Genomic DNA, 26,838 nt, shown 5'->3' with positions numbered 1-26,838 from the left:
GATGCTGAAGCTGAAACTACAGTACTTTGGCCACCTCATGCGAAGAGCTGACTCATTGGAAAAGACCCTGATGCTGGGAGGGATTGGGGGCAGGAGGAGAAGGGGACGACAGAGGATGAGATAGCTGGATGGCATCACCAACTCAATGGACATGGGTTTGAGTAAACTCCGGGAGCTGGTGATGGACAGGGAGGCCTGGCGTGCTCCATTTCATGGGGTCGCAAAGAGTCAGACATGACTGAGTGACTGAACTGAACTGAAAGTGTGAGTTCATTCAAGATAAAGCAAAATATAAAAATCTCCATATTATATTTTATTTAATCAATTATGACAATCAAATAAGTCTTAGAGAAATTTGATTATACTGAGATCTTATCATAGTAGTATTTCCTTTTGGATTCTACCTGAAGTATTCACAGCAAGTGGAAATAGTATTATTATAATTATACACAGCATTATTTAGTATAATTAAATATCAGATCTTATTTTTTTAACTTTCACCTTTTTCCCAGAAAACCAAGGCTGTGCCTGTAATACAAGTGGACTTTCTCCATTTAGCCTGGTACTTTCAACTGAATATAATGTGGTCCAATAGAGATATCCACCAACTGAGTCCACCACCATATCATTTACCAGCAACTTCACGTGAGTCACAATGTCTGTGTGTCCTGTCAACACAGACTGCCTTTGAATCTATAAAACAATCATAACTCAGTTAGTGATTTTCAAATGGCATCATTATTTCTGAATAGTTTATTGCAATTGTTAGTAAATTACTGCATTCATTCATTCATTTCTCCAGCCATAAATATTTACTGGCATTCTATGCTGTGTCCTGTGCCTAGCTTCAGGAATGTAATTACAAGGAATCTTACTCCTTTTCGTGTCTCTGAAGAGAAAGGAGATACACTTATTTTGAATTAATACTTGTTCTCCCTAATCATATACCTAGACAATCAACACATAATCAAAACATAAGAATGTATTTGATTAGACTCCCAAAGATGTATACTCCAAATAGTGATGTCTCTCCTTGTTCCTCTCTGTCTGTTTAATCTCCCTAATATTAATTACTGTCATTATTGAGTACCTATTATATGCCAGGCACTGTACTTCTTTTTTATCTTTAAAATGTTAGTTATTATAACCCTCACATTAAGCCTGTAAAGAATTTCCATTTCCTACTTTTTCACAAGTAAACTGGGTTCAAAGAGGTGAAGTGATTTTTCAAGAAGTTAAATCATTTTATGAGAAACAGAGCAAATACTTGAAACCAGTTTTTGTACTACTCTTCCACTTCCTCCTTCAAAACTATTTTCAAACTAATCCATTTTCAGAAGCATTCTCTGATTAACCCCACTCAGTTCCATTCTGCCTACAAGTCATTGGCACTTATGAATTCAGACGATATCATATTACTTTGCTTCTAAATACAATGCTCTGTCTTTGGGGAAGGAAATGGCAACCCACTCTAGTATGCTTGCATGGAAAAATCCCATGGACAGAGGAGCCTGGTGGGTTGCAGTCTATGGAGTCATAAAGAGTCAGACACGACTGAACGCACATAACAACAATGTTGTTGCTGTATGCTTCTTCTAATGACTCATGATGTTTTCTTTTTTTGGCACTGGTCTTGGTTGTGGGATCTAGTTTCCTGACCAGGAATCAAACCCAGGCCCCCCAGGAATTGGGAATGTGGAGTCTCAGCCACTGGACCACCAAGGAAGTCCCCATGAATTTATTTTTATGTCATGAAAAGAGCAGGGGCAAGTGGTGATGGTTGCACAGCACAAAACATACTAAAAACCACTGCATTTTATATAATCAAAGGGTGAGTTTTATGGTACATAAATTATATCTCAACAACAATTATATCTGATATTTTTTTTTCAAGGGCAGAGACATGACTACTATTTTCCTCATATTCTCTACTATGCCTATTTTCAAGGCTCTACACATACTGGTAACAGATAATGAATAAATAAACAAACAGACATGTGCCCTCCTGATTAGAAAATGAGTTTTGTACCATGAAACCAAAATGACTTTTTCGTGTCATAAAACTGAAACAGTTTTTTTCTTGATCTGTTAGACCGTTGATCTCATCATCAACCGTTCTTTTCTTCAGCGTGCACAACGCACAGGATGCCTTCATCTTGCCCCCAAATCCCACCCTGTCCACCCTCCTCAGTGGCCCTGAGCCTGACACGGATGGACTGCATCGACCTAGCTCCCTGCTCCCTGGCTTCCAGGGAGGTTCAGCCAATGGACGCAGTGGCAGAAGATCAGAGGGCAGAAGAAAAGAGGGCTGGAGGTACATATGTACTTTCGTATCACTGCTTGCTGGACTATACCTTTTGACCATGGCTGGTTTTCATCTCGGCCACTCTGCTAAAGCTACAGCCCTCACCATTCCTTCCTGGCTTTCCCTTGTCTTTTATGCCTAGAGGCAGTAATATCCTCCCACACTTGCTAGCCCAGAGCATGCTTCACCGTCCTATGCTCATTTTCCTTAGCCTTGTCCATACTGTTGAAAATAGTCCCCTCACTTAATTTCTTCTCATTATGCTTTTGGGGTGTGCCATCTTCCCCAGGACACTACTCCACCGGTGAACATTTTAATATATTTATTTCAAGATATTACTGAAAATATATGACTAATCAAATACTGATATAGAATTTCCTTTCTACATAAATATTTTAATTAAAAGGTGAGTAAGCTTAGAGACAAAGATTAAGTAAATAATAACATGGGTGAAACACAAGTATGAAAAAAACCATGAAAATGACATTCCAGTCACTGAAGTGGGTAGGCATTGTTTGAGAGCTTGGAGGATGTCAGGCTTTAACTTACCACATAGGTCTTTCCAGCCCAGTAGAGAAAGTGACCCAGCCACTCAAAAGCTAAAGCCCCTGCTCCTGCAATGTTGGGTATGTGATAATTCTCTGAGACGTCTGTCCCATTCAGCAGCCATACATAAACATCACCTTTCATGTCGCTGTAGTAGAGGCTGTTGTTATACCAATCCATGTCTCAAAACAAAGTGAATTGGTAGCAGTTATTTTTTCATGTATGCCAGTGTAAACATAGCACGTCAGCAAATCACACATGCACCTCAGCAATAACATAGATATTCACTAAAGCTTCAGAGACATGTCAAGAATGTTTCAAAAATATTATTCTAAAATCTTAAGCCCTGGAACTAGACACAGGAATTATTATTCATTGAGCATCTCCTCTTTGCCAGCATTGTCCTGGGCACTTTTATATATCTCACTCAACTCTTAAAGCTCTAAAGTAGAAATCATTTCCATTTTTTGACATGGCAAACCCAAGACTAAGTGAAATTATCTGTTTTGCCCGAGGTCTCACAGATGAAAAGAGGAGGAACCCACACTTGAGCCAACTTCAAAGTATCATTCTTTCCATTAGTACCATACCACCTCCTAAGTCCAACTCATTTTGGTCAGAAGTGCTATGGTAATTTTTAATGACCAAATAAAGAAATCAAATAATTAGGTAATTATGCAAGATGTCATTAAGTAACAAATGGGTAGTTTTGCCTTGGGCATTTATTACATAAGCTTCTTTGCCATGAAATTCTTTCTTATGCTTTATTTAGAACTTCACATAGCTGTTCTGTGCTCCCATCTTATAACAAATTCATAACAAATTACTTAACTATAGCTATCTTCATGGAACAAGATAGTCTGTTACTTTGAGATGACATTGAGAGATTAAAATACATGAGAAAGTATATCAAAGCCTTCCTGAAATGGGCATACATCATTAAATAACCTCACATTTGGTGGAGTAATAAATGGCCCTCATCCTTGAGAACAGACATTTTCTTCATCATGTCACTGGCAGTATAATTAAGTCAATATTTTTTCCTTTCATTATTGACCTAATATTAAAACATTCAATTCTTCTGATTGGTTGAATATCTCAGGAAGTCTAACAAGTAGAAACCTGCCATCCAAGTGTGCAGGGAACTTGGTGTTTACCTGACACATTTCCTACATCAGAGGATAGGAATTCTCCCGGGCCAAAGCTATTTAACGGCTTACTCCAAAGTCCATCTTCTTTCACAGCCATGATAAATGGTGGTTCTGCAGCTGTTTGGTTTAAAAAAATTGAAAGAAATATCACAGAAGACACGCATTTTTAGGTACACATCTTGTTTGTTAGATTTCTTTTATAAAGTAAATCAGCATTTTGAAAAATACACTGGAAGTATATGAATAATTGTATCTGCTTAAAAGAATATGCTATCATATTAAACACACTTTGATTTTTAAGTAAATATTTGTAATTGAATGTGAGGAGAAATGTGTATTGATGCTGCCACTATAGCAATGTCACATCATGGCAAATCTTTTTGTTGTTTTGCTTTAGCTATTGGTGATATTCAGAAGCAACAGTAGTATAAATGGGTCAGTTCTTTCCATTTTCTTTCAACCAACAGGACAGAATTAAACATAATTCACAGCCCCTCAACTTCTCTTGTCGAGACTTTCAGCATCCAAGCAGTGCTACAGCTTAATAAGCCATGAGAAAGGAGAAAACCATGCAGAAGAAGAAAATCATATTGTTTGTTCAAAAACATCTTGGACAGTATAAAATAGAACGTTAGAAACATTAATATCGCACTGTGCTTTACTTGCTTCCCTAATGTCAGAAAATAAACATGCTCAAGGGGTCAATGCACCCTCATTCTCATTTCTTTACCACATCTAAGGTGAGAAATTTTAAAGAAGACAGGGAGAAAGGCTTTTTTGTCAGAATCACTCCCTAAATCAAGAGCATTCTCTCACCTGGTACCAGAGTAGTTCCCACTGAGGGCTCTGACCAAGGGCCTGGCCCCTTGGGAGAACTTGCTCTCACAGAAACCTCATATTTTGTAGCACTCTGAAGGTCATGTACGTTAAGGATGGTCCCACTTATATTAGAGAACACGTGAGTGGTTTCAGGAAGGTCTTGAGTTGATACTTTCACCTCATAAGTCCAGTCCTGCCAGGCAGAAGGACCTATGCGGAAGAGTTAAACAATATTACTGACTAGGGTGACATCAGCAAAGGCAAACAAAGGATTGTCCGTAAACTTATCTACAGCTTCACCTTGAGCGGAAGGATAATTGGGCCTGTTACCCCTTAATTACCGGGGTTAACGATGACATGATTAGCACAGTGGCCATTCTGCTCACTTATTTTGTCTCATCAAAGGAGACGTCTTGCCAACAAACGGGAGGCCTCTGTTCCCCTCTCTGTGCGCTGTGACTGGCTGCAAAGAACTATCAGAGGGGTATACTATACAAGCTCCTAATAAACAAAGACTTAATGATGAATCTCTAATATTATTCCAGTGTCAGCAGAGTATCAGTCTCCAAGAAGCCCAAAAAATAAAAATTAAAAACTTTTGCTAATTCATTTTCAGTCATCTTTGAGGTATACAACAAACAGGCATAATTAAGTTGGTCTTAAAGTAAAAGTAGCCAATGTTTCCTAGGGGACCAGAGGTTGGCAAAATGCAGCCCACAGGCCAAATCTGGCCCATTGCCTGTTTTTATAAATAAAGTTGTAATGGAACACAGTCACAGTGACTTATTTACATATTATCTATGGCTGCTTACATACCACAAAGACAGAGTTGAGTATCTATCCCAGAAACTGTATGACCCACAAAACTGAAAATATTTATTATCTGGTCCTTCTTTTATTAAAAGAAAAAGAAATTGCCAACTGCTATGCTAAATACTGTTCTGGGTTCTACCTATGCATCTTAATTTGGTCTATATGACAACCCCTTAGAAGGATATAATTAATATTTTTATTTCCAGTAGTGGAAACATGCATGAAGTGGTTAAGTAACTTGCCTAGGTCATTCTGCTAATAATTGATGAGACTAGCCTTTGAATCCATGCAGGCTGGCTCTAGAGCCCACCTGCATACCCACCGCACATGCTGCCTCTCCAGAGATGAAAACTCAAGTCCCGAGAGTTTTAGGCTCAAATTCATGCAAGGTCTCCCTGGATACAAAATCTCAACCCAAGTGTTCCATCCTCCTGGCTAATGCATTCCCTCCAACTAGAATGTCAGTGCCTGGCTCCAAGGAGACACTCAATAAATGTTCCAACCCCTCTGTTGGTATGTAGATGATGAAATATAGAAATTTTCTTAATTTATCAAAATTGATAAATATAGAACAAACATTATAACACTGTGTGTATGTGTGTCGGGGGGAGAGAGAGACAGAGAGAGAGCTAAGGAGGGCTTCGGGTTAATGGCTAAATAATCACTTAAGGGCTCTCAAAGTTGAGTTGCCATGCCAAGCCTAGTAAGTCTTCCCCTCCTTCTGACAAGGCCAGCCTCCCGGCAGGACAGGGAACTCACTGGCTCCGATGGCGAGCGTGGGGGGCTTCCACTGAACCAGGGCCTGGTGGGAGCCGAACAGCACGGAGACCTGCTGCGGGCGGCCCGGCAGCGGGTGTGGCTGGGTGTATGAGCCAAAGATGACCAAGTTGCCAAAGCCAAATTCTTCTATGTGACTCAGGTCACATCCCACGATGAATTCATTAAAAGACAGCGAATCCTGTTGGAAAACGGCCTTGCCGTCTGTGACCAGGAAGTCGTTGTTTTCACAAGCGAAGCTCTTCACATTAGTAAAGGGGACATGAGGTAGGACGATGTGGGATGCGGAGCCGTCCAGAAAGGTTGACATGAAGACTTGGGCGGTGTCGTTGAAGTAAATGATTCGCTTGGACTGGGGCTTGATTGCAAAGTCCTTTAACGTGCCACTCTGCACAATATGCATCGCCTCTGAGCCCCCACCGGATGGCACAGGAAGGTCGACTCTATAAATGCCGTCTCTCAGGAGATAAAAGACATACCTGACAGAGGGGCAAAAGAAGCCTGGTGTGAGCCGATGCAAGGGTGACAGCGGAACACCACCACTGTCTCATCCTGTTGGGCAATCAGAACCAAGTACCTCCAGAGTGGATAAGTACAGGGTTTCCCAAGATGCAAACTGATGAAGGCATTTATTAAAAACATGCTCTATTCATTTAAGTTAGAAGCTGGAATCCTGGAAAATGTCAGCCCCTCTTATAAGGCTTAATCTCCTATTTATTACATGTGACTTTTTAAGGAATCAGAATTTAAGAAGGTTAAGAATCAGAATTTTAATTAAGGGGTCTTTAAAGGTTTTCTAATGAAGTCTACTCTTAAAGGAAAGCATACTATATAAAACATACATGACTGAACCTGTCATTTATTATGAAACATTTTTCTCCAATACACAGAAATTCTTAGTCAAAATCTGTCAATAAATATTCTATGCATTGTGAATGACAAAATGGGAGAAAACAGAAACATTTAAGCCATTTTTAAAAACTTCATGGTATTATTTTGCACAGTTGCTACCCAGCAATGCTAATCCTACGCTTGTATTAGACTAAGCTTTTTGCTGACAAAGGTCCCTATGGTCATAGCTACGGTTTATCCAGTAATATGGATATGAGAGCTGGACCATAAAGAAGGCTGAGTGCTGAAGAATTGATGCCTTTAAATTGTGGTGTTGGAGAAGACTCTTGAGAGTCCCTTGGACTGCAAGGAGATTAAACAGGCCAATCCTATAGGACATCAACACTAAATATTCATTGGAAGAACTGGTGCTGAAGCTGCAGCTCCAATACTTTGGACACTTGATGCGAAAAGCCAACTCATCGGAAAAGACCCTGCTGCTGAGGAAGATTAAGGGCAGGAGGAGAAGGGGGCAACTGAGGATGAGATGGTTGGATGGCATCACTGATTCAGTGGACTTGAGTTTGAGCAAAGTCCTGGAGACAGTGAAGGACAGGGAAGCCTGGAATGCTGCAGTTCATGGGGTCACAAAGAGTCAGATACAACTTAGTAGCTGAACAACAGTAACAAGCTTTTAAAAATATTCACAATTGAGTGAGGCAATGGTGTTAGCATTTTACAAAATCATGATGAAATACCCCACAATTGAGTAAAAACATCTGGGAAGGACCACCCAAAATCAGCAAAAAGAAGTCAGTGGAAGAATGCTAAACCCGTCTCCTGACAGACATGATAGCCAGACCAGAAAAACAAACAGGCGCTGAACTGCTCAGCAAGAGAAAATGGTGTAATGAAAAGAGGAAAGATAGGCAGGAAAGGCTTCTCATGGGGAGAGCTGAGGGGGAATAAAACTCTGAGTCATGCATAAAATCATGACAAACCCAAGACGAGAAGCCAGGTCCCTGAGTCCCAGAGAAGAGATTTTTCCCATATGCCCATAATCTACTGCAAAGGAGAAAGGAAAACCTGCTTACCTAGAAAAGTTGTGGATGAAGTTTGAAAGAAATTTCCTCTGGGCTCTATAAGAATGAAAACTTTGCCTGGATTTAATTAAATATGAAATCAGATTGGCTCATCTGAAACTAGGATATTATTAGCAAGTAAGCTTCCCCAAGATTCTTGCCAAAGGAAGAGAATTCACATTTACAAGGCTAACACTTACCCATTGTATGAATCAGCCACAATTTTTTGAGGTGCAATGTTTGAGGGAGGTGTAATTGTCTCAATGTTTGAACAGTTCTCTAAATCACAGACACATACCTAGAGAAAAATACATCAGTAGCATTAGTGTCTATAGTCAATTTGGCCAATAAATATTCCTTGAGCAACTGTTCTGTGCTTAGAATTTCACCAGTCACAGGGCAGTTTTTAAAAACATTAAAAAGTCCTTAAAAGACAGTTTTATATCCTATATCCTAATGATAACCATATCCTCTTGATATCCATGAAATACAAGTACATATTTTTCATATTTGTGGACACACTCAACTACTTCTATTAATATCTTAGCTATATCTAAGCTTATGGACCTATCTAAGCACTGAAGAATTGATGCTTTTGAACTGTGGTGTTGGAGAAGACTCTTGAGAGTCCCTTAGACTGCAAGGAGATCCAAACAGTCTATCCTAATGGAAATCAGTCCTGAATATTCATTGGAAGGACTGATGTTGAACCTGAAACTCCAATACTTGGGCCACCTGAGGTGAAGAGCCTCATTTGAAAAGACCTTATTTGAAAAGACCCTGATGTTGGGAAAGATTGAAGGCGGGAGGAGAAGGGGACAACAGAGGATGAGATGGTTGGATGGCATCACCAACTCAATGGAGATGAGTTTGAGTAAACTCTGGGAGTTGGTGATGGACAAGGAAGCCTGGCGCTCTGCAGTCTATGGGGTGGCAAAGAGTCGGACACAACTGAGCAACTGAACTGAACTGAAGCTTATGGGCTTCCAGCCACAGTGACTGAGACCAGTCTCTCTTTCAAAAAAGGAAACTTGAAACACAGCATACTGTGTCCTCTCAAAGATGTGATAATACCAATATTTTCAGAGTCCTACTAAAGTTATCCATGATTATTACATAATTACAAAATGCTCACAGATGATTTTAATCAAGATTGGCAGTTGTTACCCAGTGATAATTCAGGTACCACTGTCTCATGGAAGTCAAATTATCATTAGTGAAAACTCACAGCTCTGAAAAATCACAAGAAAGATGATTTAATGGTATATCAGAACTAAGTAAAGTACTTAGTACTAGGTAAAGTCTAGACCCTCCTGTAAGACTCTATGTATGATTCATTGCTAACCCAGTATCTAAAACATAGTAAACACTCAATGATTAATTATTGATTGAAAGAATTATATTTCCTTATAAATATTAATATGTCAAGATATGCATTAGATTTTTAATATCTAGTTGTTCACTTTAAATTCTCAGACTAACCAGTTCATCCATGATGAAGTACATTTTCTGATAAAGCCAGTCTATGGAGATGGAAGAAATTAATCCTGAACCTCGGTAAAAAATTCTCAGGCCAGACACATCAGACACGTTGGCAGCGTCCTTCACCCAGATGAGAGTTCCTTCAGAGAAATAAACAACTTGCTGGTGGACATGAACTGATATTCCTGGAAAAGTGATGCACATGCATGTGTTACTATGTAACAACCAGACAAAACACTGAGGCTAAAGAGAACTCATTTACTTAATCTTTAATGAAGGTATTAAAGTTGAAGTCAACCTGGATCTTTCCTTACACATTAAGGAAACTTTTCTCTATTACACTGACCTGTAATATTATGGTGTGTGGCATCTGACTGAAGGCAATGTGCTTCATCTACTAAATGTTTTAAAGATCTCTTTCTTAGAGAAGTTCTCCTGGATAAAAAGAGCCACTGTTCCTCTTCTTGAACTAAAACGACAACACGACTTTATAGACAGACAGACCAATCATATACATATTGACACAAAAAAAGATCAATACCACCCTTAAAAACAAGGGGACTGGCACATGGAAGAGCTTCGCCGGATACTCTCTGAAGATACTGGGTTATTTCAACTGTGGTATAAATCACATTCTATGATTGGGGTGGAAAGTACTGTGTCAACCAAGTAGGATTTCTGGGTATGTGCCCCTGAATGCCCTTAAAATAACATCACCTGCAGTATCACTGTTCTCAACAGCCTTGCCCAAATAGGAGCTCAGCTCATTATCCTCCACCCTGGGAATCTGACTGTTTGGTGGAGGTGGTCCAGCTCAGGCTGGAAGGGTTGGTTGCATAATACACACATATAGACAGACTTTGGTTGCCTCAGTTTTGTCTTCAAATATCTCTCCCTTTGAGGCAGGAGAAAAGCCTGTAGTAGTGAAATTTGAGGACTGCAGAACTATGCATGATGTCCTATTCGACTGGAGACTGATGCATTGTGCCTTGATCAACACTTTGAGGGTAATTAATAAATGTTATTCAGTAATCACAGTAATAACGACTTTAAACCTGCTCTATATTTAACTCGTCCTTTGGATGGTTCTTGCATAACAAAAATACCTCTCCTTTCCTAGGGTCTAGTAACAGCCAAAGAAACTAAAGGTTAGTAATGGATGACATTCAATAAATACCCACCGGCATATCTGGGGGCAGATTCAGGGAATGGGAGGTCAGGTCAGCAAACAGGGTTGCCATGAAGACAGAAAACACACTCCTAGTAGTTTGAGTTTTCGTGGGTTATTCCAAACTCTTTGAACTAACTTTCCCCAAAATATTTCTGTTGCTTCTTAGAGAGCATTTTCTTATGTTAAAATTTTGCTTATGTGGGAATCATGCAGTAAATATTTAGTCTCCCAAGGCAAACGTTAAAATGCTGAAGCCAGAAAAAAAAAAAAAAAGGTATTTGCCAAATAATAACAAAAGTTAATTTGGTAGTTTGAATATTCAGAATAGTAAAATGTAACTTACTAAGTCCGGATAGATTTGAAAACCTAAAGGAAACTGGAAGAAAATGATATCTGATCTTTATTAAATGATGACCCATAAAGCAGAGGTTAGAGTAGGATACATGTATTCCCTAAGTATGTAAATGAAAGTCACAATCACTAGTGACTTTAACTGAAACCAAGAGTTTGCTTGGGACCATTTTTTAAATTCCTTTTTTTTTTCTTTTTTAATATCAAATTTCAATGTGAAAACATTGCTCTAACAACTTACTCTTGTTTGTCAGATGGGACTGATATCTCATTTAAAATTGAAACTTATCAAGCATTCACAAGACAGTGTTATTTGGGCAGACGAGTAGGGGCTTAAGGAGCAGTAGATGACTCAGGACCTGTAAGACCTGAATTCACCCTTCCACCCCTCAACTTCCCAGTAACAGGAGGCACACCCCCATCTATACCTGCTGGAGATGGAGTGGTAATACTAGATTCTGCTTCCGGCCCCTCACCAACTTCATTTACTGCTGCAATAGAAAACCTATTCCAAAAACAATTTGGAGAGATGTGTTTTACACGGCATGGTGTGAACACAGGATAAAAATAGAAGGAGCAATAACATTTCTATTTAAAGGACAAGGTGGCAATGCGCGTATCTAGTTACTTGGTGCGCTGGTCAGCACTAAAATGACCATCAATCATGTCTTGTTTGCATTCCCCACAGACTAGTTCAGGGTCACAGAGGTCAAAGACTGAACTCTGCTATCTGCATGACCCTCATTCATGCTCTAATTTATGGAGGGCTTAGTAAATGCTAGAAAAGCTAACAATAATAAAATAATTCCCTTAACAGTTAATATAAAAATACCATTAACAGAATCCTCTTTATTTTTTCATGTTGGATTAAATGAAGAAATGATATTGATGGTACTTATGTTGTCTTTTTTAGCTCATATTTATTAGCCCACATTTGTATTTTTCTCTGAATATAATAGAAATGCTTGAAAATGCTTTTGCTTAGGATGGTGTAATCTAATAAGCACACAAACTTGAGGGAAACCACAACTTCAAACCAGCAGCACAAAGTCAATGAGACTTCTCAAAATAACATTTCAAATTATTTTGTAGCCATATTTCTTAGATAATCATCATGAATGCACCCATGCTGGTCACATTCTTCACGCACCACTAAATTCTTACCTGTAGGTGGTATTTGGTAGAGTGGAGTAAAACTGGAAACTGGTTCCCTGTGTCCCTGAATCTAATTTCTGATTTTTGCTGATCAGCCTTAAGTTGTAGCCCAAAATAGGTCCACCTGGGAATTGAGGTGGAGCCCAACTGACTTCCACCGTGTCGGGACTTGAGCTTTCAATATTCCTAATGAAAGGAGCAGTTTCAGGAACTAGAAGAGATAATGGTAACACCATGAGCAGAAAATATACAGAGAAAAATGTAATAGGGTAGGGTAATAAAAGTCTTGTTTTTTGAAAACTTAGCATAAATGAAATATTTTCTTTAATTAGTCACAATAAGTGGTAGGAGGTGGTAATCTATGAACCACAATTCTTGATCCCTAAACAATATCAGTTAGCTACTCTTCTAAGGGATAAAATTAAATGTGGAAGTATACAAATAGGATAATGCTGTAGGGGGAAAAAAAAAACTGTTAAAAATCTCCAGATACCTGACTGAGTTGAAAGACGGTATGGAACCAGGTTAGGAAGGAGAAGAGGCTCTGTAACAAAACTGAAGTCAATGATTAACATGACTTGAAAGAAGTAAGGCCTGCGGCCTTTTCCCTCACTAGGGTCCTGTGTCCCGTCCAGTTCTAGCTAAAGATAGGGATTTAGATAAGCCTGAGTTAGAACAGTCTGCTTCCCTTTTGCTGGCATCGGCCCTGCTGACCCAGACGGTACTCTCCCCCCACCCAGCTCTCAAGGTCCCCCAAATCCAGGGGGGGATTTTCTGTGCCTTAGCAGCATCCCTTCCCTCACGAAGGACGAAAAGGAGCATGCATTTGCTAACCAAGCATTCACCCACAGACTGTAGCATCTACCCCAGTGCCAAAGAACAGAAAGGAAAACAAATGATCTAACAGCCTATCTTCCAGCCCAGTCCCCACCTGCTTTCCATACCTCCTATGCCCTGCAGCCACACCCATTTGTTTCCCCTTTTCATAGAAAGACAGACTGGTATCACTTTGCTCTTCAGCAGGCTCTCTCCTTCTAACAACTTTTGGCAGGCGCAGTGCATCACCCCTGTCCCCTTAGAGGAGGGAGAGAGAAGACAGTGCAGTCTTCCCACTGGCTGTGTTTTAAAAAGGCCCTTCAGCTGATCTCTGATGTGGTTCCTCCCCAACTCTCAGACTGAGCTTGAGCAAACACAAATGTCATTGCCTCACTCCTCGGCTCCACCCACCAAGTGACTCAGATGAACAGGGAAGTAGGAATCATCTCCTAGCGAATCGGAATCAGGACGTCAGAAAACCTAACTCTTTAGCCCACACCCAGACAGGCATGATCTACCCCGCTGCAAGTACATTCCATGTCACCTCCGTGGCAAGTTGTGAGTAATCCAAATCTCCTGACAAAAGTCATCTCTGAAAAGGCTGGTCAGGTTAGGCAAGGTAATTATTCCACCTGATTAAGAAATTATCTTCATAAGGGCCCCAATTAAAAGGCGATAAAAACCATCAAAGTCATATATTTCCTATAGCTGAAAGAGAAAAGGGCCACAAGGTGATGGAACACAAAATGGATAACTCTATAAGTTTTGATGTGGCTAAAAAAGTGAGACAGAACTGAAGCATAAGATGTTATCCATGGAAAGGATACCCAGTATAAGAACTGAACCATGTGGAGGGTATGGGGGCTTGCATATCCAGAGAAAGACTCAGTAATGGAAAGCAAAATTTGCCTTCTTCACTACTTTGGCTTAACTAGCCATCTGCCCTGGACCACAGTATGTCTCCAGTACTGGAAAATATTCCCATACTGTTGGAGTCCATGAGGCACTTCTCTGAACAAAAAGGATCTGTGTATTCTACTCTGATCTGGAATATTTCAAATATTGCCCCAGACCCATGTCTAATCTGAGGTCCTGAGGATGGTCAGGGAACAATCAGCAGAGGGACCCAATGTACCCTAAAATCTGATAAGCGCTAATCAGGGGAGAGGGAAAATGCCCCAACCAGCTTCATCAGCTGTCCTGCTGAGGTTTGGTCCAAGGTCTAGTTCAATGTGAGGGTCTCTGCACGCAGCTGATTCTCCAGAACGGAGGGGTAGGGACATCCACCATCTGGCTTGGAATAAGCCCTCCCAAGTCCCCTCGGCTAACTCAGATGTTGAGAACAGCAGCAACTCTCCCCGAATGTCTTCCCCTGGCATTTGTCTCTCAGAAAGGCTCTAGACTTGATTCCTTTTCCCAGTATGGAAGTCAAATCTTTGAAAGAAGAAATCAGAAAATGTTCCAACATATCGACTATTTTTTAAAATCATCTCTAACCAAAAGTTGAAGTTCAATAATAACCTTCCAGCTGGTCTTACTTCCTCGGTACTTCCTAGTCTCTATCACTCAATATCATTCAATGCATTCTATGTGTATTTGCCAATTATCTTCTTAAGGAGCATTCTAAACAATTACTCCTTTAAAACCTTCTATAACTCCTAATCACATAACAAGGCTTATTCTGACCAACTTCTTTAATGTACTCCCCATTTTTCACGGACAGACCCTGCTCAAAGCATTTTTCTTACCATAGCAACCCACTGTCTTCCTACTCACAGTATACTTTCCTTATTTATTAGATTTACTGTCGAGGGAATTTCCTTTCCACCAAAATGAGAACTTCACTAGGGCAGAGATTTTTGTTTTGATCAGAGCACCTGGGCTTCCCTAGTGGCTCAGAGGGTAAAGAATCTGCCTGCAATGTGGGAGACCTGGACTCAATCCCCGGGTCAAGAAGATCCCTTGGAGAAGGAAATGGCAGCCCACTCCGGTGTTCTTGCCTGGGAAATCCCAGGGAGAGAGGAGCCTGGAAGGCTACCGTCCATGGGGTCATAAATAGTCGGACGGGACTGAGCGACTAGCACTTTCACTTTTCATGGTGAGCACCTAGAGGACGACTTGACACCCAGTTACGTACCCCAATGTTAGATGGATTGATTTACAAAGGAATAGATCTATTTCACTATTTAAAATAAAAGTGAACTAAACCAAAGCTTTGGAATGACTCCTGATTTCTCGAGCAAGGTACGCATGCCATACCTCCATAAGGATGAGTCCTGTAACTGGGACTTGGAGGGGAATACAGGTGCAGCTGGGCTGTGAAGATCCAAACCACTCGAAAAACATATTCAGTGAAGGGATGCAGGGGCTCTACCACGTAGGAGAGCTTGGACACAGCCTAATCAATGAGAGATCAAACATCAGTATTTATGGAATCACTTCTGTATATTGTAACTAAGAGCATAGATTCATTTGTAGATGATGCATGGACTTCCCGATATGAAGTGATCCAGGACTTCCCTGTTCTCCGACAGTAAAGAATCCACCTGCAATGCAGGAAACCTGGGTTCAATCCCTAGGTCGGGAAGATCCCCTGGAGAAGGGAATGGCTACCCACTCCAGTATTCTTGCCTGGAGAATTCCATGGACAGGGGAGCCTGGAGGGCCACAGTCCACGGGGTCACAAAGAGTGGGACACGAGTGAGTAACTAAGCCCACACAGCACAGGGCCTGCCAGACCAGCTGAAAACGAGGCCTGGAGCTTAGAGCTGAGACGTCCCGATTTCAGTCCACACAGTTCACACCGAAACTCCTTCCTTCTTCAAACTTGCAAAATTATGGATTCAATTATTTGGCATTTACCTCAAGGCTTTCCTTTCATTTTCTGTGTTAAAATACTTGGTGTCTTGGGACTGTTCTCTGAACCTGCTTTTGCTGTCTTAATAGGGACCCGCCAGGGTGACCTCCCTGACCTCCACCCTAGTTGGCCTCATTTTCAATGGGGTGGACAGATAATGACCAATGATATGAGTAGTTGGTTATGTGATGTTGAGCTGGAGGAATAATATCTATATCCAATAATATATTTTCCACAAAAATAAAAGGTTTAGCATGAAGAGTAGCAAAGATTGAAGTTCAGTGGTAGTAAAGCATCCACCTGTCAATGCAGGAGATACAAGAGGCACAGGTTAGATCCATGGATTGGGATCCCCTGGAGTAGGAAGTGGCAACCCACTCCAGTGTTCTTGCCTGGAGAATCCCATGGGCAGAGGAGCCAGGTGGGCTACAATCCATGGCGTCGCAAAGAGCTGGACATGACTGAATGGGCACGCAGGTACATAGGCAGTGGTTCTTACCTCAGTGTAAGTCCAGCTTCCAGGAAGTTGTGTGTATTTCCACTGAATGATGTATTTTACTCCAGAGATGTTGGCCGATTTCCATCGTAATGTCATACCATGGCTTCCAATGGAAGAAGCAAAGGGTGCAGTAGGGAGGCCTGCATTTTCTGGGGAGAAAACAAGATTTCATTCACCACATCCCATGTCTGCCGACACAGGAGAGCATGTCCCTGCTTCATCTCAGCACACTCCTGCTATATCTTGCCACAATTACTCATCTGAACAGTAACTGATGCCTATAATTCAGTTGGTTTATTTCTTTAAATCAGCCAGTTGGTCTGGCAACTTTTTTCCCCCTCATCCTGCCTGCATGCTTAGTCGTGTCCAACTCTTTGTGACCCTTTGGATGTAGCCCACCAGGCTCCTCTGTCCATGGGGTTTTCCAAGCAAAAATATTGGAGTGGGTTGCCATTTCCTTCTCCAGTGGGTCTTTTTGACCCAGGGATCAAACCTGCATATCCTTTGTTTCCAGCATTGCAGGCAGATTCTTTACCCACTGAGCCATCTAATCTTTGAAAATAGTTATTCTTACAGGCAAGCAAAATGGAGTATTCTGAGACCATCTGGTTTTCTCTTGTCATACCACTTCTATACAGTTTTGAGGGGTGGGTGTCAAGGGTATGTGTAGGGCAACAGAACCATCCACTGACCCAGGGCACATATCTCAAGATATTTTAAAATTTTACACTACGTATCTGTAGCCCATTGTGTCGAACACATTATTTTTATACGTGCAAGTAACTGTCTGAGTTCCAAAGGATCCTATATTCTGCTCTTTTTTATTGTGAAGTATTTCATGACTTTTAAGCATTAGCAACATTACAATTGGTACATACAGTTATTGGTACTACTTCTCAGACACATTCTATAAGTGTTAGAATTCTGAATGCCAGAACCATACTCTTGATTATTATAGGTTTGCAATAAGTTTGAAATCAGGGAGTATGAATCCTCCAACTTTGTTCTTTTCAGAATTTGGGGTCACTTGAGATTCCATGTAAATTGCAGAATCTGTCTTTCTATCCCATGTAAAATGTATTTGGAATCTGCAAAATTGTATCCCATCTGCAAAAATGTATTTGGAATTTTGATAGGGGTTACATTAAATCTGTAGATTGCTCTGATAATATTGACATCTTGACAATATACCAAGTTTTTAAATTCATGAATGTGGGATGTCTTTCCATTTACTTGCCTTCTTTAAGTTGTTTCAGAAATGTTTTGTGAACATTCCACTTTACAAATCATTCACCTCCTTGGTTAATTTCTAAGCATTTTACTGATGCTACTGTAAATGAAATTGTCACCATAATTTCCTTTTCAGATTTGTGCATGGTAATGCAATTGATTTTCTAGTTTTAACTTTGTTTCCTGCTACTTTGCCAAATTTGTTTGTTAGTTCTAACAGGGTATTTTGTGGTATCTTTGGGGTTTTCTGCATATAAGATCATATCATCTGCAAACGAAGATAATTTTACTTCCACCTTTCAAATTTGGATGCCTTTTTCTTTCCTAGTTGCTTTGGCTAGGATATCCACTATTATAGAAGTGGCGAAAGCAGGCATCTTTTCCTGAACTTAGAGGATAAGGTTTCTTCACCACTCTGATTCAGAAGCAAATCAGGATAGCAAGGCAAGATCCACCTGCCAATTTTCATCAACCATTGAAACAAGGACTGTAGCTTATGGAAAAGCCAATCATCTCTTGTTCCGGAAGGAACTGTTTATCTTCCAGTGGGAGGAAAAACTGGGGAATTCTGGAAAAGCTAGCTGCTAACATAGACTATAGTTAATCAAAGTGTTGATCCTTCAGAAACGACTAGAGAATTAAAACTCTCAGGCAAAGTCTCTCTTTTTTTTTTTTTTTAAATATTATTTTTTTAGTTGGAGGCCAATCACTTCACAACATTTCAGTGGGTTTTGTCATACATTGACATGAATCAGCCATATAGTTACACGTATTCCCCATCCCGATCCCCCCTCCCACCTCCCTCTCCACCCGACTCCTCAGGGTCCTCCCAGTGCACCAGACCCGAGCACTTGACTCATGCATCCCACCTGGGCTGGTGGTCTGTTTCACCATAGATAATATACATGCTGTTCTTTCAAAACATCCCACCCTCACGTTCTCCCCCAGAGTTCAAAAGTCTGTTCTGTACTTCTGTGTCTCTTTTTCTGTTTTGCATATAGGGTTATCGCTACCATCTATCTAAATTCCGTATATATGTGTTAGTATACTGTAATGTTCTTTATCTTTCTGGCTTACTTCACTCTGTATAATGGGCTCCAGTTTCATCCATCTCATTAGAACTGGTTCAAATGAATTCTTTTTAACGGCTGAATAATATTCCATGGTGTATATGTACCACAGCTTCCTTATCCATTCATCTGCTGATGGGCATCTAGGTTGCTTCCATGTCCTGGCTATTATAAACAGTGCTGCAATGAACATTGGGGTGCACGTGTCTCTTTCAGATCTGGATTCCTCAGTGTGTATGCCCAGAAGTGGTATTGCTGGGTCATATGGCAGTTCTATTTCCAGTTTTTTAAGAAATCTCCACACTGTTTTCCATAGTGGCTGTACTAGTTTGCATTCCCACCAACAGTGTAAGAGGGTTCCCTTTTCTCCACACCCTCTCCAGCATTTATTGCTTGTAGACTTTTGGATAGCAGCCATCCTGACTGGCGTGTAATGGTACCTCATTGTGGTTTTGATTTGCATTTCTCTGATGATGAGTGATGTTGAGCATCTTTTCATGTGGTTGTTAGCCATCTGTATGTCTTCTTTGGAGAAATGTCTGTTTAGTTCTTTGGCCTATTTTTTGATTGGGTCATTTATTTTTCTGGAATTGAGCTTCAGGAGTTGCTTGTATATTTTTGAGATTAATCCTTTGTCTGTTTCCTCATTTGTTATTATTTTCTCCCAATCTGAGGGCTGTCTTTTCACCTTACTTATAGTTTCCTTTGTTGTGCAAAAGCTTTTAATTTTCATTAGGTCCCATTTGTTTATTTTTGCTTTTATTTCCAATATTCTGGGAGGTGGGTCATAGAAGATCTTGCTGTGATTTATGTCGGAGAGTGTTTTGCCTATGTTCTCCTCTAGGAGTTTTATAGTTTCTGGTCTTACATTTAGATCTTTAATCCATTTTGAGTTTATTTTTGTGTATGGTGTTAGGAAGTGTTCTAGTTTCATTCTTTTACAAGTGGTTGACCAGTTTTCCCAGCACCACTTGTTAAAGAGATTGTCTTTTTTCCATTGTATATCCTTGCCTCCTTTGTCGAAGATAAGATGTCCATAGGTTCGTGGATTTATCTCTGGGCTTTCTATTCTGTTCCATTGATCTATATTTCTGTCTTTGTGCCAGTACCATACTGTCTTGATGACTGTGGCTTTGTAGTAGAGTCTGAAGTCAGGCAGGTTGATTCCTCCAGTTCCATTCTTCTTTCTCAAGATTACTTTGGCTATTTGAGGTTTTTTGTATTTCCATACAAATTGTGAAATTATTTGTTCTAGTTCTGTGAAAAATACCGTTGGTAGTTTGATAGGGATTGCATTGAATCTATAGATTGCTTTGGGTAGGATAGCCATTTTGACAATATTGATTCTTCCAATCCATGAACACGGTATGTTTCTCCATCTGTTCAGGCAAAGTCTCTTAAAGACACCCAACCTGCTCTGAAATAAGTCAGAGGGAACTGGGGACATATACAGTCAAGCTCCTTACATACTCCAAATCTAACACTGAGAAGAATAACTTCTACACATTCTGCAAATTTCCCAACATGTTGTAGGGAGCCATAACTATAGAAGGTACTCAGTCAATTGAATAACTGTGAGCTGAGCAATGAAATTCACATTAAATAAAATATTTCTACACTTTCAGTTCATTAAAACAGTGGCATTTCCTGATATCAAGTTGCTCAGGATTCTCTCATTAAGAGAGAAGTGATTGCATCCACTGAACTGAGGGCAAAATCTCAAATTCTACACATGTCATGTGCTGTTTCCCCTAATTTTCTCTGAAAGAAGACTTTTGCTGAGTCTCTAAATATGGATTCCACATTTGAAGTTAATAAAAAATATATACTCAATTATATATAGATATAGATAGATAGATATAGATCATACTGAGACATAGAAGTCTAGATATTTTAAGAGATGGCTCATTACCCCTACATTAGGACAGGTACCTGGAGTGGTGTAGACTGTTTTCAATAACAGTTGTGTGAATCTGCTTACCTAGCACTTCCTCTTCATACGCGCCTTCCCCGCTGCTGCAGCCGACTTCACAGGAGTCTCGCTACGGAAGACAGGTAGCATGCCCGTCAGTGCAGCCTTTGGACTGCTTTTGCTCACAAGCTTCAACCAAATTTTGAAATATGAATGCCTGATATATAAGGATACCTGTATATCAGAATTTGAGCTGTAATACTCAAGTTCCCACTTGCTAGTGGGATTAGAATACCTTTCAGTTTTTTTGACCATGTCCCAAATTCCAAAATGCATTTAACAAAACAACTTTTTACACACATACAAGTTGGTGAAAAAGATTGCTGAAACGGTAGTTTTTTCCCTTTTTTAAACAGTTTCATTGAAATATATTTGACATACCATAAAATCTACCCCTTTAAAAAGCACATAATTCAGAGGTTTTTAGAACATTCAAAGAATTGTAAAATCATCATTACAATCTGAATTTAGAACATTTTCATCTCCAAAAGGAATCCTGAGCTGTGATGCAATCTTATATGTTCTATTCTATGTCATTTTATTTATTGTGACTCTTTATTCAGTAAGTTAATTTCATGACGTTCTAATGGGTGACATAATACTGAGCTCAACAATGCAATTATATGTTTACTATCTTAGTTAAAACTTTAGGGAGTTACTTAAAAATCTAGCCTAAAATGAGACCTATTTATTTCATGTATCCATGCCTTCCTTGAAAAATTAAAAGTGAACTGTAAACTTTAGAGCAACTGAACATTTCAATGAATGTCTTAGAGCCAAAGTTAAATTTTAAGGTCTACAAAAACCTAATGGTGATTAACATCTCATCTCATTAACTGAAAACAGAGTAAACATTTTGGTGGCTGAGACACAAATTTCCTGCACCTTTTAATGTTAACATTGTTAGGAGGAGGAAAAAAAAGGAGAAAATGCACACATCATAAAACTACAACACAATCATAATCAATCTTCCCACTCTCATTCGGTTTATAATTATAACACCTACGACAACATTCTATTGTTTCTCATGATAATAGGGGAAACCATGATTCAATGCACTTACTCTGATGTCCAGGTAGAGAAGGGCTGTTTAATTTGCAAATACTCAACTGTCCCATATTTGATCTGCGCTCTCCGAGGAAGTGGAGCCTGATAAGCCCAGGTTTGCTTAGTTAAGGATTAAATACCTCAGTCTGGGCTCAGGATTATTTAACTTAAGGGTCTAGTATACTTTTCACATCTTCTATGAGGTTTCAGTAAAATATTCACTGAATATTTTCAGTTCACTAACATGGGATTTTCTTTTCAAGAAAGACAACTGAGGAAGAAGAAAGGAAATGGAATAATGAGTATTTGGTAATACAGCTAGTTCTGACCTATCCAGGAGCTTAAATGTTCTGTTTACCTAGATGAAGTTTGCCTTTTTTCCCCAGCTTTATTAAGATAAATGATTACCACCACAGCATTAGTTAACACCTTCATTCCATCATATAATTACCATTTCTGCTTCATGATGAGAATATTTAAGATCAACTCTTTAGCAGCATTCAAGAACATAATACAGTGTTATTAGCTATAATCACCATGTTGGACGTTAGATTCCCAGAACTTGTTAATCTCATAACTAGAAGTTTGTACTCCAGAGAGTTTAAATGCTATCTCAAGTGGAGGCAAAGCTATTGAATAGGATTTCCTTCTTTTGTCTCTCCCTCTCTCTCTTTCTGTGCCTTCCACCCTCTATCTTGCTTTCTCTCTCTCTCTAATCTAACATTAGACTTCAAATGAAGTTATCCAGTGTTTCTCAAACTCAAGTTGCCCTGGAGAGAACTTAAAGGAATTTGGATTTAAGAAGTCCACCGAATCTGAGCCAAAAGCCCTGGATGGGGCATTTATACAACATATTCCAGGCTACTGAGCTGCCATTCCCACTGCAAAAGCCAAGTTCATCCTTCCCAGGGGCTACACCCATCTGCTCTCTCTGTTCTCGCAGCAGTGAGATCACTTTTGCCATCATCCCTCTGGCTCCACTCCTGTGTTTCCCTGACTGTCACACCTGCTGTCGGTGACCTTTGTTATTCTTGCAGCTCAAGGAGGACAGGCCCCACCACCCTCCCTGGATGCCTCCATTGCAGAGTCTCCATATGAATTGTGGCTTCATCTCCTAAAAAGTCATTCATTCAAAAAATATTTACTGATAACTTTAACATGCCAAGCACTGTTTTAGATTTTAAGGCTATGGCGATGTATAAAACCATTAAGTTCCCTGACTTCACAATTTATATTCTCTTAGAAGAAAATACACAATAACAAAGTAACTAACAAAAAATAGTACGCTTGGGTAATGTATTCTTGCCTGGGGAATCCCATGGACAGAGGAGCCTGGTAGGCTATGGTCCAAAAGGTCACAAAGAGTTGGACATGAATGAGGAGACTTAGCACGCACCCATGAGGAAGATAAAAGTCAAAGACATAAGGCATGACCAGACAGGAAGGGGACTAACTTTAGTTAGGGTGGTCAGGAAGAACCATGCAGAGGTGACCATCAAGACAAGACCTGAGTGATTAGAAGGAGCTGGCCTTGCAAAAATCTGGACAAGGGCAAATGCCTTGAGGTAGGAATATGGTACATAGACTTGGAGATGAGGGAAAGGCCAGTATGGCTGGTACAGAGAACAAGGAACAGGAGGCAAGATGAGGTGCATGAATCAGAAAACACTGGTAGTTTGTACTTTTTCTCAAATGGCAATGAGAAGTCATAGAAACGCTTTTAGAACCTTTTAGATTAGGATAATCTAATTTGTGTTCTAAATTATCAGGGATAAGCCATCTCACTTGCTCACATCATTTTCCAAGTCACACCTTGCAAGCTACCACTTCTAAAACTATTCCCTCCAAGAAACATGTGGGCAAATCCCAAGCTTTCTAGGTGGAAGCATTGATGGTCAAGGAGTTCAAATTTCCTAAAGGTGTGAGCAGCTGAGTTTAAAATATCTATCTCTATATCTTTCTCTTTACCTCCACCTCTATCGAGCATGTATGACTGTTTAGGTCTACATTATTTAACGTATAAAATAGCAAAATATAATAGAAAAGAATGGAATAATTACATGTTACAATAGAGAGCCAAGGTCCACGTTACATAAGCGCGAGTGGGCAGCATACGGATGAACAGTGAACTATCGCACTAGAAACCCAGTCCTCGAGGAACAGAGATGCTGATGCAGAGAGCGGATATGTGGACACAGGGCGGGAAGGGGGTGGGATGAATTGAGAAAATAGCATTGATAAGTATACACTGCCATGTGTAAAATAGATAGCTTGTGGGAAGCTGCTGCATAACGCAGGGAGCTCAGCTCTGTGTGCTGTGATGACATAGACGGGCAGGATGCAGGGAATGGGAGGAGGCTTGAGATGTATGTATACATGCAGCAGATTCTCGTTGTTGTAAAGCAGAAATTAACACAACATTGTAAAGCAATTATCCTCCAATTAAAAAAAAATGCTTTAAATTAATAAAGTTTGAAAAAAGAGAAAGAAACCCAGCTCTGAACTGCTTGGCTTCTAATCGCAGTCCTCAAAGGGACTGTTATTTTGGCTGCTGCTTTTGCTTTGTTCACGTAAAAGAGTTCTCAGGCAGTTGTTTTTTTTTTTTTTTTTTTAATCTCATCCAGGAACAAGCTTTAATTGTCTACTTATATAAGGAGTAATTTTTCCTCTTTGTTTTATTTCTTCTTAGCTAACTCAATCACCATTCACTCCCAAGGAAAAATCACTCAGATACAAGGTCACCACAGACTATTGAGAGAATATTCCAATTTAATTTTTTGCTTTTATTTTCTATTCGAAGGAATTTTTTCTATTTTACTAATGAATGATCATCTGTATCTCTTCCTCAGGCAAGATAGGATAGTTCTGTTCGCTGGTTTCAAGGACATTTTAAATAGAATACAGCATAGATGTGAAACTGAGAAATAATTCAGTTTCATCATAAGTACCTATTGTCAAATAAACTAAAATAAATTCTGCAGGGTACAGAATCCTGGACAGGAAATTTTAATTGAAGAAGACTGAAGGAGAAGAAGGTCAGGTGCAGGGGAGAGACCTCCCGTGGGGCTAGAGGAGAAGGTAATCAGAAGACACCTGGGCAGCCAGAGTCAGTATGAGGTCCCTCAATATCATAGCAAGAAGTAAATTAATTAACTGAAATTTAAATTTTAAAAAGCTGTGTTGTCAAAGGAGTTTGCTGAATAAGGAATAAGATTGCAACCTAAGAGTACTCTTCTGCGACTTTCCTGGTAGTCCAGTGGTTAAGATTCTGCACTCCCTATGCAGAGAGCATGGGTTCAATCCCTGCTGTGGAGTGTGGCCAAAAGAGAAAATAAATGAGCAAATAAATGAAGGGTTCTCTTTGAATGCCCTGTATTTAATGATAACCCACAGGCTTTAGGGGAAGGAGGTGAAATCAGCAGAGATGAGGGTATCCCTGCTATGCCTTTTCCTCTCTTCCCACCACCCAGGCTTCAGGAATCAGAAGAACCTTTCAAACCAGATTAGAGTAATACATATGTACACCTGTGAATGTGTATGAGTGCATACATACATCTATGTATGTTATTAAATGCATTTTATATATGCACATAGATATGTAGAGCAGAGCAAATACCTGAGTCAAAGATGGAAATACAGTCATCTTTACACCCAGAGTTAGAGCACTCCTAGGAAGAATATTTCTGTGCACCAAGAATGACTCTGCTTTCTCTATTGTTATTTTAACAGCATTTTAAGGACAACAGAGAAAGACGTGGGGTTTAATGACACCTTTTTTGCAAGTGACTGGCACTCACCTCACAAACTGCAGCATAGGTTTCATTCTGCATAGAGGAAAAAGGAAAGAAAAATTACTTAGAATCTTTAAAGTTGTCAATAATTTTATTGACACTTAGCTAGGCATTTCTACCAAATTAATTTATGCCCCACCATCAACAAAATGCCTCCCCAGTGGTTCATCCACCTTCAGTACAGAAGACACAGGAGACTTGGCTTCAATCCCTGGGCCAGGAAGACCCCCTGGAGGAGGATATGGCAACCCCCTCCAATATTCTTGCCTGAAAAATCCCATGGACAGAGTCTGGGGGGCTATAGTCCAAAGGCTCACAAAGAGTTGGATAAAACCAAGCAATGGAGCATGAGCACACGACAAAATAGTCAATAAAGAATAATCAAAAGCAAAAGATTCCAGAGCTGGGCGTTCTGTCTAGGAAGGCCACTCACTGTACAAGCTGCTGTAAAAATTATGTTCTTTGCATCCCTGGAAAAACAAGGACACGTGATGTCTACTAGAAAGTCTCAACTAAGCAGTAATCCGTGACGGATCGACCAGGTTAGAGAATGAAGGGATGTTGGTAGGTGCCTAGGGAGACAGAGTCGGAAATGAAAAGCCACCAATAGGTCTGATTAGGAAAGGCCAGAAGATTCTTCTGCCCAAACTGGCCACTCCAGCATCCACTCTGCTTCCTGGACTGATTCCCCCAACAAATGGTACTTATTCCTTCACTTGCTCAGTGCAGTCTGAGCACTAGCTACGTGCCCCTCACTGTGTTTGGTGCAGAGGACAGTGTGAACAAGACAGAAAACATCCTCCCCTGATGGCCCTACATGTCAGCAAAGGATATTAAACACGTGACTAGGCAAATAATGATTCAAACTACCATCTGGATAATGTGCTACCAAGGAGTAGGAAAAGTGTTTTTATTTTTTTGCTTATTTATTTACTTGACTGCTCTGGGTCTTAGTTGCAACATGTGGGATCTAGATTCCCAACCAGGGGTCAAACTACAGCCCTCTGCATTGGGAGTGTGGATTCTTAGCCACCAGGCCACCCAGGAAGTCCCTGGAAAAATGTATTTAGTGT

At 40.1% G+C, this 26,838-nt stretch overlaps 1 protein-coding gene across 2 annotated transcripts in view; it reads right to left on the bottom strand.

Moving 5' to 3' along the window:
- Nucleotides 1-26,838, bottom strand: part of ROS1 (ROS proto-oncogene 1, receptor tyrosine kinase) — a 111,796-nt gene that overhangs the window by 68,993 nt on the left and 15,965 nt on the right. For both annotated transcript variants that reach the window (XM_065911453.1, XM_065911454.1), the window contains exons 4-17: nt 25,772-25,798; nt 20,937-20,997; nt 16,656-16,804; nt 15,559-15,697; nt 12,493-12,694; nt 11,757-11,833; nt 10,153-10,275; nt 9,807-9,991; nt 8,525-8,622; nt 6,394-6,890; nt 4,819-5,031; nt 4,009-4,119; nt 2,855-3,033; nt 502-693 (exon numbers count right to left, since the gene is read on the bottom strand). In XM_065911453.1, the coding sequence (XP_065767525.1) occupies nt 502-693; nt 2,855-3,033; nt 4,009-4,119; nt 4,819-5,031; nt 6,394-6,890; nt 8,525-8,622; nt 9,807-9,991; nt 10,153-10,275; nt 11,757-11,833; nt 12,493-12,694; nt 15,559-15,697; nt 16,656-16,804; nt 20,937-20,997; nt 25,772-25,798 (2,253 nt within the window). The remainder of the gene's footprint in view (nt 1-501; nt 694-2,854; nt 3,034-4,008; nt 4,120-4,818; nt 5,032-6,393; nt 6,891-8,524; nt 8,623-9,806; nt 9,992-10,152; nt 10,276-11,756; nt 11,834-12,492; nt 12,695-15,558; nt 15,698-16,655; nt 16,805-20,936; nt 20,998-25,771; nt 25,799-26,838) is intronic.

This window comes from Muntiacus reevesi, chromosome 19 (assembly GCF_963930625.1).
Source record: "Muntiacus reevesi chromosome 19, mMunRee1.1, whole genome shotgun sequence".
NCBI classification, from domain to species: Eukaryota; Metazoa; Chordata; class Mammalia; order Artiodactyla; family Cervidae; genus Muntiacus; species Muntiacus reevesi.
The sequence above is the reverse complement of the archived record's forward strand: the minus strand, read 5'-3'. Positions and strand labels throughout refer to the sequence as shown.